The 12,468-nt window shown below is 34.8% G+C and overlaps 2 protein-coding genes across 3 annotated transcripts; one reads left to right on the top strand and one right to left on the bottom strand.

Annotated features, from left to right (window-relative positions):
* Positions 1 to 37: 37 nt before the first annotated feature.
* Positions 38 to 5,853, top strand: tpgs2 (tubulin polyglutamylase complex subunit 2). Its single transcript, XM_048167637.1, has 7 exons — positions 38 to 196; positions 639 to 718; positions 816 to 903; positions 2,197 to 2,328; positions 2,435 to 2,545; positions 2,660 to 2,823; positions 5,474 to 5,853. The coding sequence occupies exons 1-7, from the start codon at positions 121 to 123 to the stop codon at positions 5,693 to 5,695; spliced, it is 873 nt and encodes a 290-aa protein (XP_048023594.1). The 5' UTR covers positions 38 to 120; the 3' UTR covers positions 5,696 to 5,853.
* Positions 5,854 to 5,993: 140 nt separating this feature from the next.
* On the bottom strand, positions 5,994 to 11,963 carry aqp7 (aquaporin 7). Of its 2 annotated transcripts, XM_048167634.1 has the most exons (6): positions 11,713 to 11,958; positions 8,979 to 9,105; positions 8,748 to 8,885; positions 8,517 to 8,635; positions 8,209 to 8,426; positions 5,994 to 6,248 (listed from the first exon to the last, which is right to left on the bottom strand). In XM_048167634.1, the coding sequence occupies exons 1-6, from the start codon at positions 11,824 to 11,826 to the stop codon at positions 6,056 to 6,058; spliced, it is 909 nt and encodes a 302-aa protein (XP_048023591.1). In that variant the 5' UTR covers positions 11,827 to 11,958; the 3' UTR covers positions 5,994 to 6,055. The 2 variants fall into 2 exon arrangements, with proteins under 2 accessions (XP_048023591.1, XP_048023592.1); XM_048167635.1 differs by lacking the exon at positions 5,994 to 6,248 and having other exon boundaries at positions 8,205 to 8,426; positions 11,713 to 11,963.
* Positions 11,964 to 12,468: the final 505 nt, after the last annotated feature.

Below are 12,468 nucleotides of genomic sequence, written 5' to 3'. Positions count from 1 at the left end.
GAGTGCAGAACTGCAATGTTTTGGTTATGCGTGCTTGGTAACCTCAGCATCAGTCTGCGTGACTGCAGCAAAAGAATAAATGGCATAGAAGTATATAGATGCTTGTTGTGTTATTTTGGAATGGAGGAGGTGAAAGATGACAAGACGTACAAGGGGTTTGTAGATAGACTCACCCTCGGTATAACTCGGGTTTTGGGTGAGTGGACGATGTTTAATGTAAATAATTATAGACCGCATCCTACAATAGGCTTCATATCCTGCTGAGGAAAATATCGTAGCTAGGCTGTTCTCCTGGGCTGGTCTGGTTTTGGGTTCCTTTTAGGTGATTAGGCTGGGAGGCCAGCTGACGACCAGCTTGGCCAGACTGGGAGACCATCTTAAACCTGCTAAGACCAGCAAAGCAGCTTAGGGTGATTTAATATGTTTGTTTTGTTGTGTGTGTGTGTGTGTGTGTGTGTGTGTGTGTGTGTGTGTGTGTGTGTGTGTGTTTTCCATCAGGATTGCTAAGCACTAATGCAAACCAAGTCAATTATCAATCCCTAAACAGGGATTCATTTCTTATTTAATGATTTTTTTAATTGTTATTATTACATATGCATGTATGTACATTATTCATTCTCATATTTTCTGCTTGACAGAAAACCTCCCTGGTGTGCTGGATGTACGATTTGCAGAGAAAGCCCCTGCAGAAAAGAGATGGCTTCTCTCATGGGAGCAGGTATGGTATTTCAAATATAACAAAGATTATTCTCAAAGCAGAACTTCGATGTGGGTATGTTTATATTAGGTGTGTTCTTTTCCTGTGTGTTCTCCAGAAAAACAACTGTGCTTTGCCAGAAGATCTCAGAGATTTCTATCTCACAACAGATGGCTTTATGCTTGCCTGGAACTCCAAGCTGGAAAGTGAGCACCATGAAACATGCACTGATCTCTTAATGATGCCACTATAATGATGCCTTAAATTTAGCCCTATTAGCCCTGCTTTTTCAGATCTGATCAGTGTTTTACTTATTTGACCACATCATTATACATGCACATAATTTTTTTGATTCCATCAGTAGTGGTGTTTGCTATATTTCACCCATTTCACTTGAAATGGACCTCGCAACAGAAGGGGCATCCACTTGCGCTCTGCCATCACGCAGCGCACACACAACATGATCATATATTAACAGTGGCATGGGGCCAAAATTAACAAAAATACTTCCAAAAACCAAGATATAGTGCAAAAAAAGTCTCTGTATGAGTTCTTTTAATAATTATATAAGCAATATCACACAGGCAAAAGTGTTTTTTTTCATGAATATCAGCACATTTGCAAATGTGATATTGATTTTATACAACAATTCAATAAACAATAAGTTAAAAGGCTATTAGGTGGCTTACATTATAGACACAATATTGTCAGTATATTCCTTTTTTTTTTTCTATTTTGCCAGTGAAAATATTTCCAAACAGCAGAGCCGTTGTCTCCATGCAACACTGTTTCAGTTTCGTTACTGAATGAATCCACGTTTTTGAACAAATCGGTTAACTGAATGATTCAATGACTAACTCGTTAAGACACTGATTTGCTGCCACCTACTGGTGGTTTTAGTATCATTTCATTTTAGCTGAGGGACTGAGGGATGAAGATTGAATGCTGTTATTGTTCTGGGTAAAGAGATATAAAGCATTTATAAATAGACTATTAAGAGCGAAATATGAGATAACATTGTAAATATAACAGAGATAAAGTAATTGTAGTCAAATTCAATACTACAGAGCCCCGAACATGACATGCAGGAAAAAAATAGCAGGTTAAATCGTGTGCATGATTTACTATTTTGTTCCCTTGATTTATAAATCATGCGCATGATTATAAATCAAGAAAATGAAATAGTAAATCGTGCGCACGTTTTAGTAAATCATGTGCACGATTTAGTAAATCGAGGGAACGAATTAGTAAATCGTGTGCACAATTTTGTAAATCAAGGGAACGAAATAGTAAATCTTGTGCACGATTAAATTTTTTTTTTTTGCATGTCATGTGTGGAGCTCCGTACAATACAATGTTTTTGCCTTTTTCTTTTTTTTTCCTCTGGGGGGCAGGGCGATGGGTGCCTCCAAATTGCAAATGCCGCCTCTGGATTCCATATTATGGTTACGCTTTTTTTCGAAAAGAACTAATAAGTATATATCTTTTGTGTTTTACAGATGAAGTGGTTCAAGTGGGATGTATGGTGATAAACAGTGTTGCTCTGCTACGCCCCCTGATTCAGTCAAATGTATATTCCCTCCCCAATGCACCTACCTTAGCTGATCTTGACTTCGATGATGACTTAGAAGGTGAGATTTTCTTTCATCTTTAGGCATTTTTAGCATAATTTCATTGAATGCAAATTTGCATGAACTATATATCCAGATGTATTTGAGAGTCATTTCTCTTTTTTAGAATCCGATGGCCCTGAACAACCTCATTTTGATTCTCGTAGTCGCATATTTGAGCTGGATCCTTGCAATAGTAATGGCAAAGTTTGCCTTGTTTACAAGAGCTGCATTCCAGGTGATTATGCATCCCACACTTAATCCTGAAGGATATAAAGAGATAGCATGCAAAAAAGTTTATATCATTTTAATCTACCATCTGGCCCTGTGTCTGCTGGCCCGTTCTGTGTAGGTGTAATGGCCCAGCAGTGTGAGGTGTGGTTCTTGGACCGATCACTTTTCTGGCACTATCTCACCCCCTCCTTTACTGCCTACTATCGACTTATGATCACTCATTTGGGGCTTCCGGAGTGGCAGTATAATTTCACTCCGTATGGCCCCAGCCCACAAGCTAAGGTCAGGATTATCTATTCAGTTCTATCACATTAAGAATATTTAAATTATTGTAAAATTATGTGTTTTTTTTTTACTAAAGTCTACACAAAATATTTTTAAAACATTTATATTTTTATATATGTTTTTACACATTTATATTTTATGGCAGATACAGTATGTATGGATATAAAATTTTAGATTTTTTTTTTTTTTTCACATCCAAAACAAATTAAATTAAAGCAGATATATGTGACCCTGGACCACAAAACCAGTCACAAGTCGCACAGGTATATTTGTAGCAATAGCCAACAATACATTGTATGGGTCAAAATTATCGATTTTTCTTTTATGCCAAAAATCTTTGGGATATTAAGTAAAGATGTTCCATGAAGATATTTTATAAATATCCTACCGTAAATATATCAAACATTTATTTTTTGTGAGAAGATATGTATTGCTAAGGACTTCATTTGGACAACTTTAAAGGTGATTTTCTCAATATTTAGATTTTTTTGCACCGTCAGATTCCAAATTTCAAATAGTTGTATCTCGGCCAAATATTGTCCGACTCCTATCCTAACAAACCATACATCAATGGAAAGCTTATTTATGACTAATTTTGTGGTCCAGGGTCACATACAGTTGTGGCCAGAATTATTAGCCCCCTTCATAAATATGATCAAAGATGACTTAAGAAAATAAATCTGCATTGTTTATCCTTTTGATCTTTAATTTATAAAATGAGCAAAAATCCAACCTTTCATTGAAGGAAAAGAATTGAAAGTGGGGGGGGAAATAACATTATGAAATAAATGTTTTTCTCCAAAACACGTTGCCCACAATTATCAGCACCCTTTTATTCAATACTTTTTGCAACCTCCTTTTGCCAAGAGAACAGCTCTGAGTCTTCTTCTATAATGCCTGATGAGTTTGGAGAACACCCAAGAAGAGATCAGAGACCATTCCTCCATACAGAATCTCTCCAGATCCTTCATATTCCAGCTCCATGTTAGTGCTTCTTCTCTTCAGTTCACTTCACTCATTCTCTTTAGGGTTCAGGTCAGGGGACTGGGACGGCCATGACAGAAGCTTCATTTTGTGCTCAGTGACCCATTTTTGTGCTGGTTTTGATGTTTGTTTTGGATCATTGTCCCGACGGATGATCCAACCACGGCCCATTATAAGATTTCTAACAGAAGTTGTCAGGTTTTGATTTTTTATCTGTTGGTATTTGATAGAATCCATGATACGATATATCTGAACAAGATGTCCAGGACCTCCAGCAGAAAAATAGGCCCACAACATTAAAGATCCAGCAGTATATTTAACCGTGGGCATGGGGTACTTTTTATCCATGTGTGCACCAAAACCATCTGGTGAGTTTGCTGCCAAGAAGCTCTTGTTGTAGTTTCATCTGACCATAGAAGCTCGTCCCGTTTGAAGTTCCAGTCTTGACTGACAACTGAATATGCTGGAGATGGAGTTTCTTGAAACCCTCCCGAACAACTTGTGGGGATGTAGGTGCTTTTGATAATTTTTTTTAGGCTTTCTGAGATTCAAGACTCAACTAATCTCTGCAATTCTCCAGCCGTGATCCTTGGAGAGTCTTTGGCCACTTAAACATTCCTCCTCACTGCGCATTAGGATGATTTAGACACACGTCCTCTTTCAGTCAGATATGTAATATCTTTAGTTGATTGGAACTTCTCAATTATTGCCCTGATAGTGGAAATGGGGATTTTCAATGCTTTAGCTATTTTCTTACAGCCACTTTCTATTTTGTGAAGCTTAACAATCTTTTGCTGCACATCACAACTATATTCTTTGTTTTTTCTCATTGTGATGAATGATTAAGGGAATTTGGCCTTTGTGTTTCCTCATGTTTATACTCCTGTGGAACAGGAAGTCATGGCTGGTGAGCTAAAAAAAATTTAAATATGAATGGGAATATACTTCAGAGATATTTTACTCATAAAAAATTCTAGGGGTGTTATTAATTGTGGGCAACATGTAAATTTTATAAATTAAAGATCAAAAGGATAAACAATGCAGATTTATTTTTAGAGTCATCTTTGATCATATTTATGAAGGGGGCTAATAATTCTGGCCACAACTGTATGTATTTTTATTTTTTTTCTGTTAAAATACTTAATATCCTTTATTATATTATATATTTTATTTAATATATACACAAACAAGTATAAAGTAACAATCATTTTAACACTTTATTGACTTTAAATGGCCTGTTTTAAATACATTTGAAGGCCTCTTTGCAATAGGTTTGGTAAGATTTTTTTCATTTTAATTTTTGGATCAAATTGACATTAAAACAGTAAAATTGTGAAATTTTGTTACAATTTAAAATAATATAAAAATGTAATTTATTCCTGTGATGGAAAATCTGAATTTTCAGCATCATTACTCCAGTCTTCAGTGTCACATGATCCTTCAGAAATCATTCTAATATGCTGATTTGCTGCTCAAAAACATTTCTTATTATTATCAATGTTGAAAACAGTTGTGCTGCTTAATATTTTGTCAGCACAATATTTCTTTGAAAAAAAAATCTTACTAAGTCCAAACTTTTGAACGATAGTGTGTGTTCACAGTTTCATTATGTAATCAACTGCTACAAAGCAACTTTAAGTTCTCAATTGCTTTCTTGATACAGCAATGGGCCGCTCTCTACCAACCCCTGACGTTCTATGGTGATCCCCATCTTGATACATCCAGTGAACCTTTACTGAATAAGCTGGACCCAGCCAAGGCATTCCGGGGCAAGGCCAAGCCACCCACTCCCAAGAAGAAACAGCCAGCACAGGTCCCAGCAGGCAGCGGCAGTACAGCTAAAGGACAGGGGGCCTCGGGGAGACACAGTGTGACTAAACGATGACCCCGTTGTTCCAACAAATGCCTGTTGACTGTTCTCATACAGGCGTGTTGACTGTTGGTATTCATCCTGACTTAAGCAGCTTAATTTCTTCTATTGATGCCCATAAGTCTGTGAATGTGTGTGCAAAATATTTATTAAAGATCAAACATGGACATGGATTCCTGAGATTGTTCAATAGATTATTTTGGTAGTAGTACACCATGGGCTGAGAAAGTTGGCCGGAGAAATTCACCCCATAAGCTTTTCGACAGGCATCCATGTCTCTTATTGTTCCTGGAAACATTCCAGCTGGCCTCAATGGAAAGGGAACTTTCCTTAATTGGTCCCTGAACCATTCTTGGTCCTTAACTTGAGCAGGTCTCACACAGATATCTCTGTAGTGCCATTCTTGTTCTTTTCCAGAGAAACACATTCAGGATCTTCTGTAGACTGTGTCTTAGTGCTCTTAAGATCAGGGTGATGTAGCTCTACAAATGCTTTGTAGATTAAAGCCCCAGTCACTCCACCAATAAAGGGGGCCACCAAGGGTACCCACCACCATCCATTGCCTGCCCTGGAAATGCATTGAGTCATTACATTTAATCAAATTAAACTGTATTGTTAGTGTAATTTACACTTCCAGATTAAATAATAAATAAAAATTTAATATTTTTTGCATTGTTATTTATTGTTTTTAATAAATAATTATAATATTATAATAATATATTATTTTTTTATTTTCATGTATTTTATTTAATTGAATTATTTTAAAATATTTATTATTTTGTATAATTAAATCAAGTTCTTAAATAAAATAATTTTACATAGTTTTACATTTTTACAGTGATAGTATATCATGCACCAAATTCAGGCATACCAGTTAAAATATAATTAGTTTTTTTGTTTGTTATTTTCTTGTTACAGATCTGGGGCTGTATTCACAAAACATTTTATCTTACCACTAAGAGTTCTCCTAAATAGCAGTAAAAGTTCTTAGCTAAGAGTTTTCTCTTAAAACCTATTCACAAAGCTGCTGAGACAAACTTTTACTAAGGAATAGACTGAAGTCTTAAGCTAAGAGTAAGGGCGGGGCTGACCTCGTTGCTATGGACTATACACACAGTGATTGGCTGATGGGGGAGGAGTCAGTGATTTAATCATAGAAATATTGTAGAATGAGGTGTCATGTTTCCATATTAAAATAAAGGTTTTAAAATACAAATGTTGCCCTATTCAAATAAATATATATATATATATATATATATATATATATATATATTATTTTTTTTTTTTTTTTTTTTTTTTTTTTTTTTTACTCTATTAAATTATTTGTAAGTGTGAACCCATGAAAACCACTGCCACAGGTAATCGGACAATATTTATTTATTTGTTAAAGATTAATTTTTGGCGTCTCATCATAGATTCAAATCTATAAATCAAATCTTTTTTATTGCATTGCATTTTATTGCATTTATGAAGAAAAGGTTCAGCACCTAAGGCAATATCGCTATTGTCTCAATGGTGTTCAGTGTCTTTGGGTGGATTAGGACTGTTTGTGATTTGGTCTTAGTGACTTAGGAGTCCTCTTGACTACTCCTAACGTTTCACAGATTTAGGAGCTAGTTTTAGCGCTAAAATGCTTTGTGAAATACTCTTAGAGCAAAAATTTAGGAGTCCTAAAATTAGGACTGACACACCCATTATTTTTAAGAGTTTCTCCTAAATCGGCAATTTAGGAGCTACTTTTAGCCTTAAGATGTTTTGTGAATACGGCCCCTGAGCTGATAATTGTGACGTTTCCTGTCAACATTTTAGCAAAATCACAATGGATGTTTCAAGCATTAATCATTATGTGATTAAATAATAATATAATATATATTATGTCTACATTATTTGAATAACTAAATATTTTAATAAACATTCATGTAAACAATACATTATTATTATTATTATTATTATTAATATTAAATAAAGTACCTATATAAAATAACTTTACAAAATAATTTTACAGTGATGGTAAACCATGCACTAAGTTCAGGTCAGGCATACAACTCAAAGTATTTTCCAGTTACAGATCTGATATGATAATTACAGAGCCCCTAAAGGGACATGGGGATGGAAAAAAAAACATGAGATGGAAGGAAAAGTTATATGTCAGTGCTTTTGCATTCTCTCTAGAAACTTTCGCAAAATGTTTGCTTTCCCCTGAGAAACTGTGCATTTTTTTGCGAGGGAACACAAAGGATTTGCAAGCGAATGCAAAGTTTCTCGGGGAACACAAAACTTTTGCGAGTGAACTCAAAAGCATTTAAATATTTTTTCACCATGTCCCTTTAGGGGCTCTGTAGATAATTGTGACTAACTTGAGCAAAATCAAAAACATAATGGATGGTTTTAAGTCATGGACGTGAAGAATTCAGACCACACAGGGTTATCGTGGCTGAAAATGTGGGAAATGTTACAAATCAGTAACTCTGATCCAAACAAATATTAAAGAGTGTTTTATAGCTTGATTTTAGATTATATTTATTTACCTGAAAACCTCCATGCCCCAGCCTGCCATCAGTGTGAAGACTCTTGGCCCCAGGTCTCGTGTGGGATTGATGGCATAGCCGCTGTTGCTCCCCAGAGAGACACCAATGATCAGCACCACGAGCCCCACACCCACAGGCTCACCTCCAGCCACAACCGGCTGGTTTCTCTGGTCCGACAGAGCCATCAGACACAACAACAGCATGGCGGTGCCCACAACCTGATTCAGAGATATTAAAATATCTTCCTCTAAAAGTGCTTAATAGATACAGTCGAGCAATTTTTTTGCACATTGTTCAATTTGAAATACCTGGTCGAAGAATCCAGTGTAGATTGAGATGTAAGGTGCTGGATATGTGGCAAAGATCCCAGCTGTTGCTTTGGGGCCAGACACAGTGAAATTGCCCCCACAGTAATGATGTATAGCATCTATAAAGCACAGTACAGATGTGAGCAAAGAAACCTTGTGGCAGTTTATATGACCTACTCCAACACTAAGAACAAAAATAACTCCTGAAGAAGAAGATGAGTATTTGCTCACCATAATAAAGTGTAAAAATGGTCCCAGCAGCAAGGAAGGAACCCAGAAACTGGGCGAAAACATATAGTGGCAGCATCTTCCAGCGCAAACGGCCAAACACGCACATTGTGAATGAAACAGCTGCATTCATATGAGCTCCTATGTGATAGAGTAAAACATATTGCATTATTGATTGTCATTAAGGAATTTAGGAGAGCTCTGACTTGGTTTTTGGGGTCAAGAGGGTCTCACCTGACACTTTTCCACCAACGTGCACACCCATAGCCACACTTAACCCAAAGCCTATATTTATGCTGAGGTACTCTCCAAAAAAGCCATTTCCTGTGACCACTTGTGCAACACAGCCAAGGCCGAAAACCTGGAATTCAAAAACAGTCTGTCAGAGAAACTAAACAGGCTAATCATGGATGATGTGCAGCAGGACATAATAGGAAAATAAACCCTGATTCAAGGCTTATTTCATGGCTACTTATCAGATAAAAAATTAAATGGACATAAAATGTTGATTTTAGATGTACTTAGTGACTGCGATGAGACAGAAACAGAGTTATTATTGTTCACTAAAAATGGAAGTAAAACTATTAACTCTCTGGTGCTGTTCGCATGGCAGTCGAAAATGACTGATTTGTTTTTCTTTCAATTAAGTAAATGTACTATATTTTAGTTTGATAATGTTTTTTATTTAATATTTTGTATTTTTAGGGGATTTTATGGTACTAAATTATATTTATGGAATAGTTATTATCCTATCTGTTTACCCATTTTTTAACATAGAGACCTGAAAATGAAATTTCCAAATTAAACTGTCATAAACTTGAATTCTTTGGAGCACAAACTTAAGTTTGGTATCTTTTTAAAGATGACACTTGGCAGATTATTGCTGAAGTGAAACAAAAGTAAAAAAAATAAATAAATAAAGTTATAGAAGTTTTTTATTATGAAAAATGCACAAAATACTATTTTTCAATTTTATATGAAATATGTTTCATTTTCCAAAACTTGTTTTACTGCAAAACTGTAAGAATATCAAAGCCATAAATCTAGTTATTTGGAGTGTGCTTCAAATTTGAGCTTGATATCTAAAAAAATGAGCTTTCAGTAAGATTTTGTTTGGGCGCAGTACCAAATGTTTCCACTAGATGAAATTCGCTTCCCATTTGTTTTCAATGCGTGAACAATACCATAAACTACACAAAAAATAAGAAATGTTGCCTTGGAAACTATTTGAAATAAGTTTAAGTTAAAGCACTGAAATGACTAAATGAAAATACTGAACCTAAACTTAAACCAAAATAAAAATAAACATATACACTTTACAATAAGGTTTCATTAGTTAACTACATTAGTTAAAGGATTAGTTCACTTTTAAATAAACTTTTCCTGATAATTTACTCACCCCCATGTCATCCAAGATGTTCATGTCTTTCTTTCTTCAGTCGAAAAGAAATTAAAGTTTTTGATGAAAACATTCCAGGATTTTTCTCCTTATAGTAGACTTGAATGGACACCAAACGATTGAAGGTCAAAATTAGTTTCAGTGCAGCTTCAAATTGTTCAAAATGATCCCAGATGAGAAATAAGGGTCTTATCTAGTGAAACTATCACTCATTTTCTGAAAAAAATTATAAGAAAATTATGTAAGTTTTAACCTTAAATGCTGATCTTGAACTAGCTCTCTTCTTCTTCTTCTCTATTAGAATTCCGGCAGTGTAGACACTGCTAAGTGTATTACTGCCCTCCACAGGTCAAAGTTTGAACTAATTTTTATATGCAATATGCTAGTTCAATAGTATATAACAATTTCAAACTTTGGCCTGTGGAGGGCAGTATTACGCTTAGCAGTGTCTACACTGCCGGAATTCTAATAGAGAAGAAGAAGAAGAGAGCTAGTTCAAGATGAGCATTTAAGGTTAAAACTTATATAATTTTCCATTTTTTTCAGAAAATGAGAGATGGTTTCACTAGATAAGGCCCTTATTTCTCATCTGGGATCTTGTGGAACAATTTGAAGCTGCACTGAAACTAATTTTGACCTTCAATCATTTGGTGCCCATTCAAGTCTACTATGGAGAAAAATCCTGGAATGTTTTCATCAAAAACTTTAATTTCTTTTCGACTGAAGAAAGAAAGACATGAACATCTTGGATGACATGGGGGTGAGTAAATTATCAGGAAAAGTTTATTTAAAAGTGAACTAATCCTTTAACATGAACTAACAATGAACAGTACTTATACAGCATTTTTTTTAATCTTAGTTATTGTTAATCAAATACATTTTTAAGATCAAAAGTTGTATATGTTAACATTAGTTAATGCACTGTGAACTGACATGAACATTTGTTTAGTTAATATTTCCGTATGTTAACAAATGACACCTTATTGTAAAGTGTTACCAAATAAATTATAGCTGAATAGTAATATTTAAAATGTAAAAAATGACAAAAAAATTAAACTAAAATTAAAATGAAAACTGAAAATATAAAAACAAAAGCTAATTCAAAATATGAATAAAACTATAATAGTATATACATAATCCTAAAAAAAAAAAACACTGGACTGAATGTAGGTTTGTTTCACTAAATGACTGGTCAGTTAGCATTTATTGGCCAAGTTTTTGCATTTGGCATGGTCACATTGAGTTTCACCTGATAATGGAAAAATGTATGTCTTGCCAATCTCTCTAAAAATAGAAAGTATGTAGCACATGGTCTGTCTCCTATCAAACTATACTGACCACTCGTGCATCTGTGGGCATGTGATCCAAAGCATTACAATGACAAGTACAAAGACATCATGAATGAATGAATGAATGAATAAAACAATGAAGGAAATCATCAGTAAAATACTCCACAGTAAAATTATATTAACTGTTTTCCAAGCTTGCCATCATCATGATTATTCAAGTCTTTGTGCAATGAAATGAGCAACTATTAAGCAGCAAAATGAATTCTCACAAACCTCTTACCATCATGATGAATGTGCAGAGGGTCTCTGCCAGGACCACTCGAATGCATTCATTCTTGATCTTTAACATGGAGACCACAGTGGGTGCCATATGGCCTCGAATACCGTCCTCCATTATGCTGACTTCCTGTTTAATTTCCTTGCACTTTTTCTGCAATATTCTCCCTCAGTTTTGCTAATTCAGGCTCTTTGAATGGTTGTCATTGGGCTTGTCTGGATTGTACTGTAGTGTTTGTCAGCAATGTCTATTTATATGAAGTATATGCCCCTCCCTATTACTCGTGCATGACAGGAAACACACACTGACAGCAGTATCACGAGTTATTTTCAAATGTTACATCAGTTTCAATTTCAGATAACATAATCCTGCAATATATCATATATATGAACTGATATATGTCTTACAGTAAAACTAATAATTCACTTGTAATTTAACCTCACGCATGTGTATGTTGTAGTGATACAAAGTCTCAGCTTTAATAAAAATCTTATAGTTTTAGTTTAAACTGATTTGTATAGCTACTATTAATAAACTTGAACAATCAAATAATTCAATAAATACAAAATTCTTTGCACTCTGTACTCTCATACTCTATCATCAATATATACCAGAGGTTTGTGCTTGTAATAAAGATAGTTTATCTCTTACTGATTTGTATTGAGGAATGTAGGAACTAGTGGGAAGAGATAAACAGCTAATAGCTGACCAATGTACAACCCAATAGTGTAGGTGAATTTATATATTTAAATTCAAACC

Source organism: Megalobrama amblycephala, linkage group LG18 (genome assembly GCF_018812025.1).
Source record: "Megalobrama amblycephala isolate DHTTF-2021 linkage group LG18, ASM1881202v1, whole genome shotgun sequence".
NCBI classification, from domain to species: domain Eukaryota; kingdom Metazoa; phylum Chordata; class Actinopteri; order Cypriniformes; family Xenocyprididae; genus Megalobrama; species Megalobrama amblycephala.
Note: the sequence above shows the minus strand (reverse complement) of the source record. Positions and strands in the feature narration are given on the sequence as shown.

Bases quoted from the DNA above. Each gene is read 5' to 3' on its own strand.
- tpgs2 (XM_048167637.1), top strand. From the start codon at position 121: ATGGAGGAGGTGAAAGATGACAAGACGTACAAGGGGTTTGTAGATAGA. The intron at 2,546-2,659 runs GTGATTATGCAT...CGTTCTGTGTAG, and splicing joins TTACAAGAGCTGCATTCCAG to GTGTAATGGCCCAGCAGTGT. The intron at 2,824-5,473 runs GTCAGGATTATC...TTCTTGATACAG, and splicing joins GCCCCAGCCCACAAGCTAAG to CAATGGGCCGCTCTCTACCA.
- aqp7 (XM_048167634.1), bottom strand. From the start codon at position 11,826: ATGGAGGACGGTATTCGAGGCCATATGGCACCCACTGTGGTCTCCATG. The intron at 9,106-11,712 runs GTAAGAGGTTTG...TTTGAATTCCAG, and splicing joins TCTGCACATTCATCATGATG to GTTTTCGGCCTTGGCTGTGT. The intron at 6,249-8,208 runs GTAAATAAATAT...ATGCATTTCCAG, and splicing joins TGGGGCATGGAGGTTTTCAG to GGCAGGCAATGGATGGTGGT.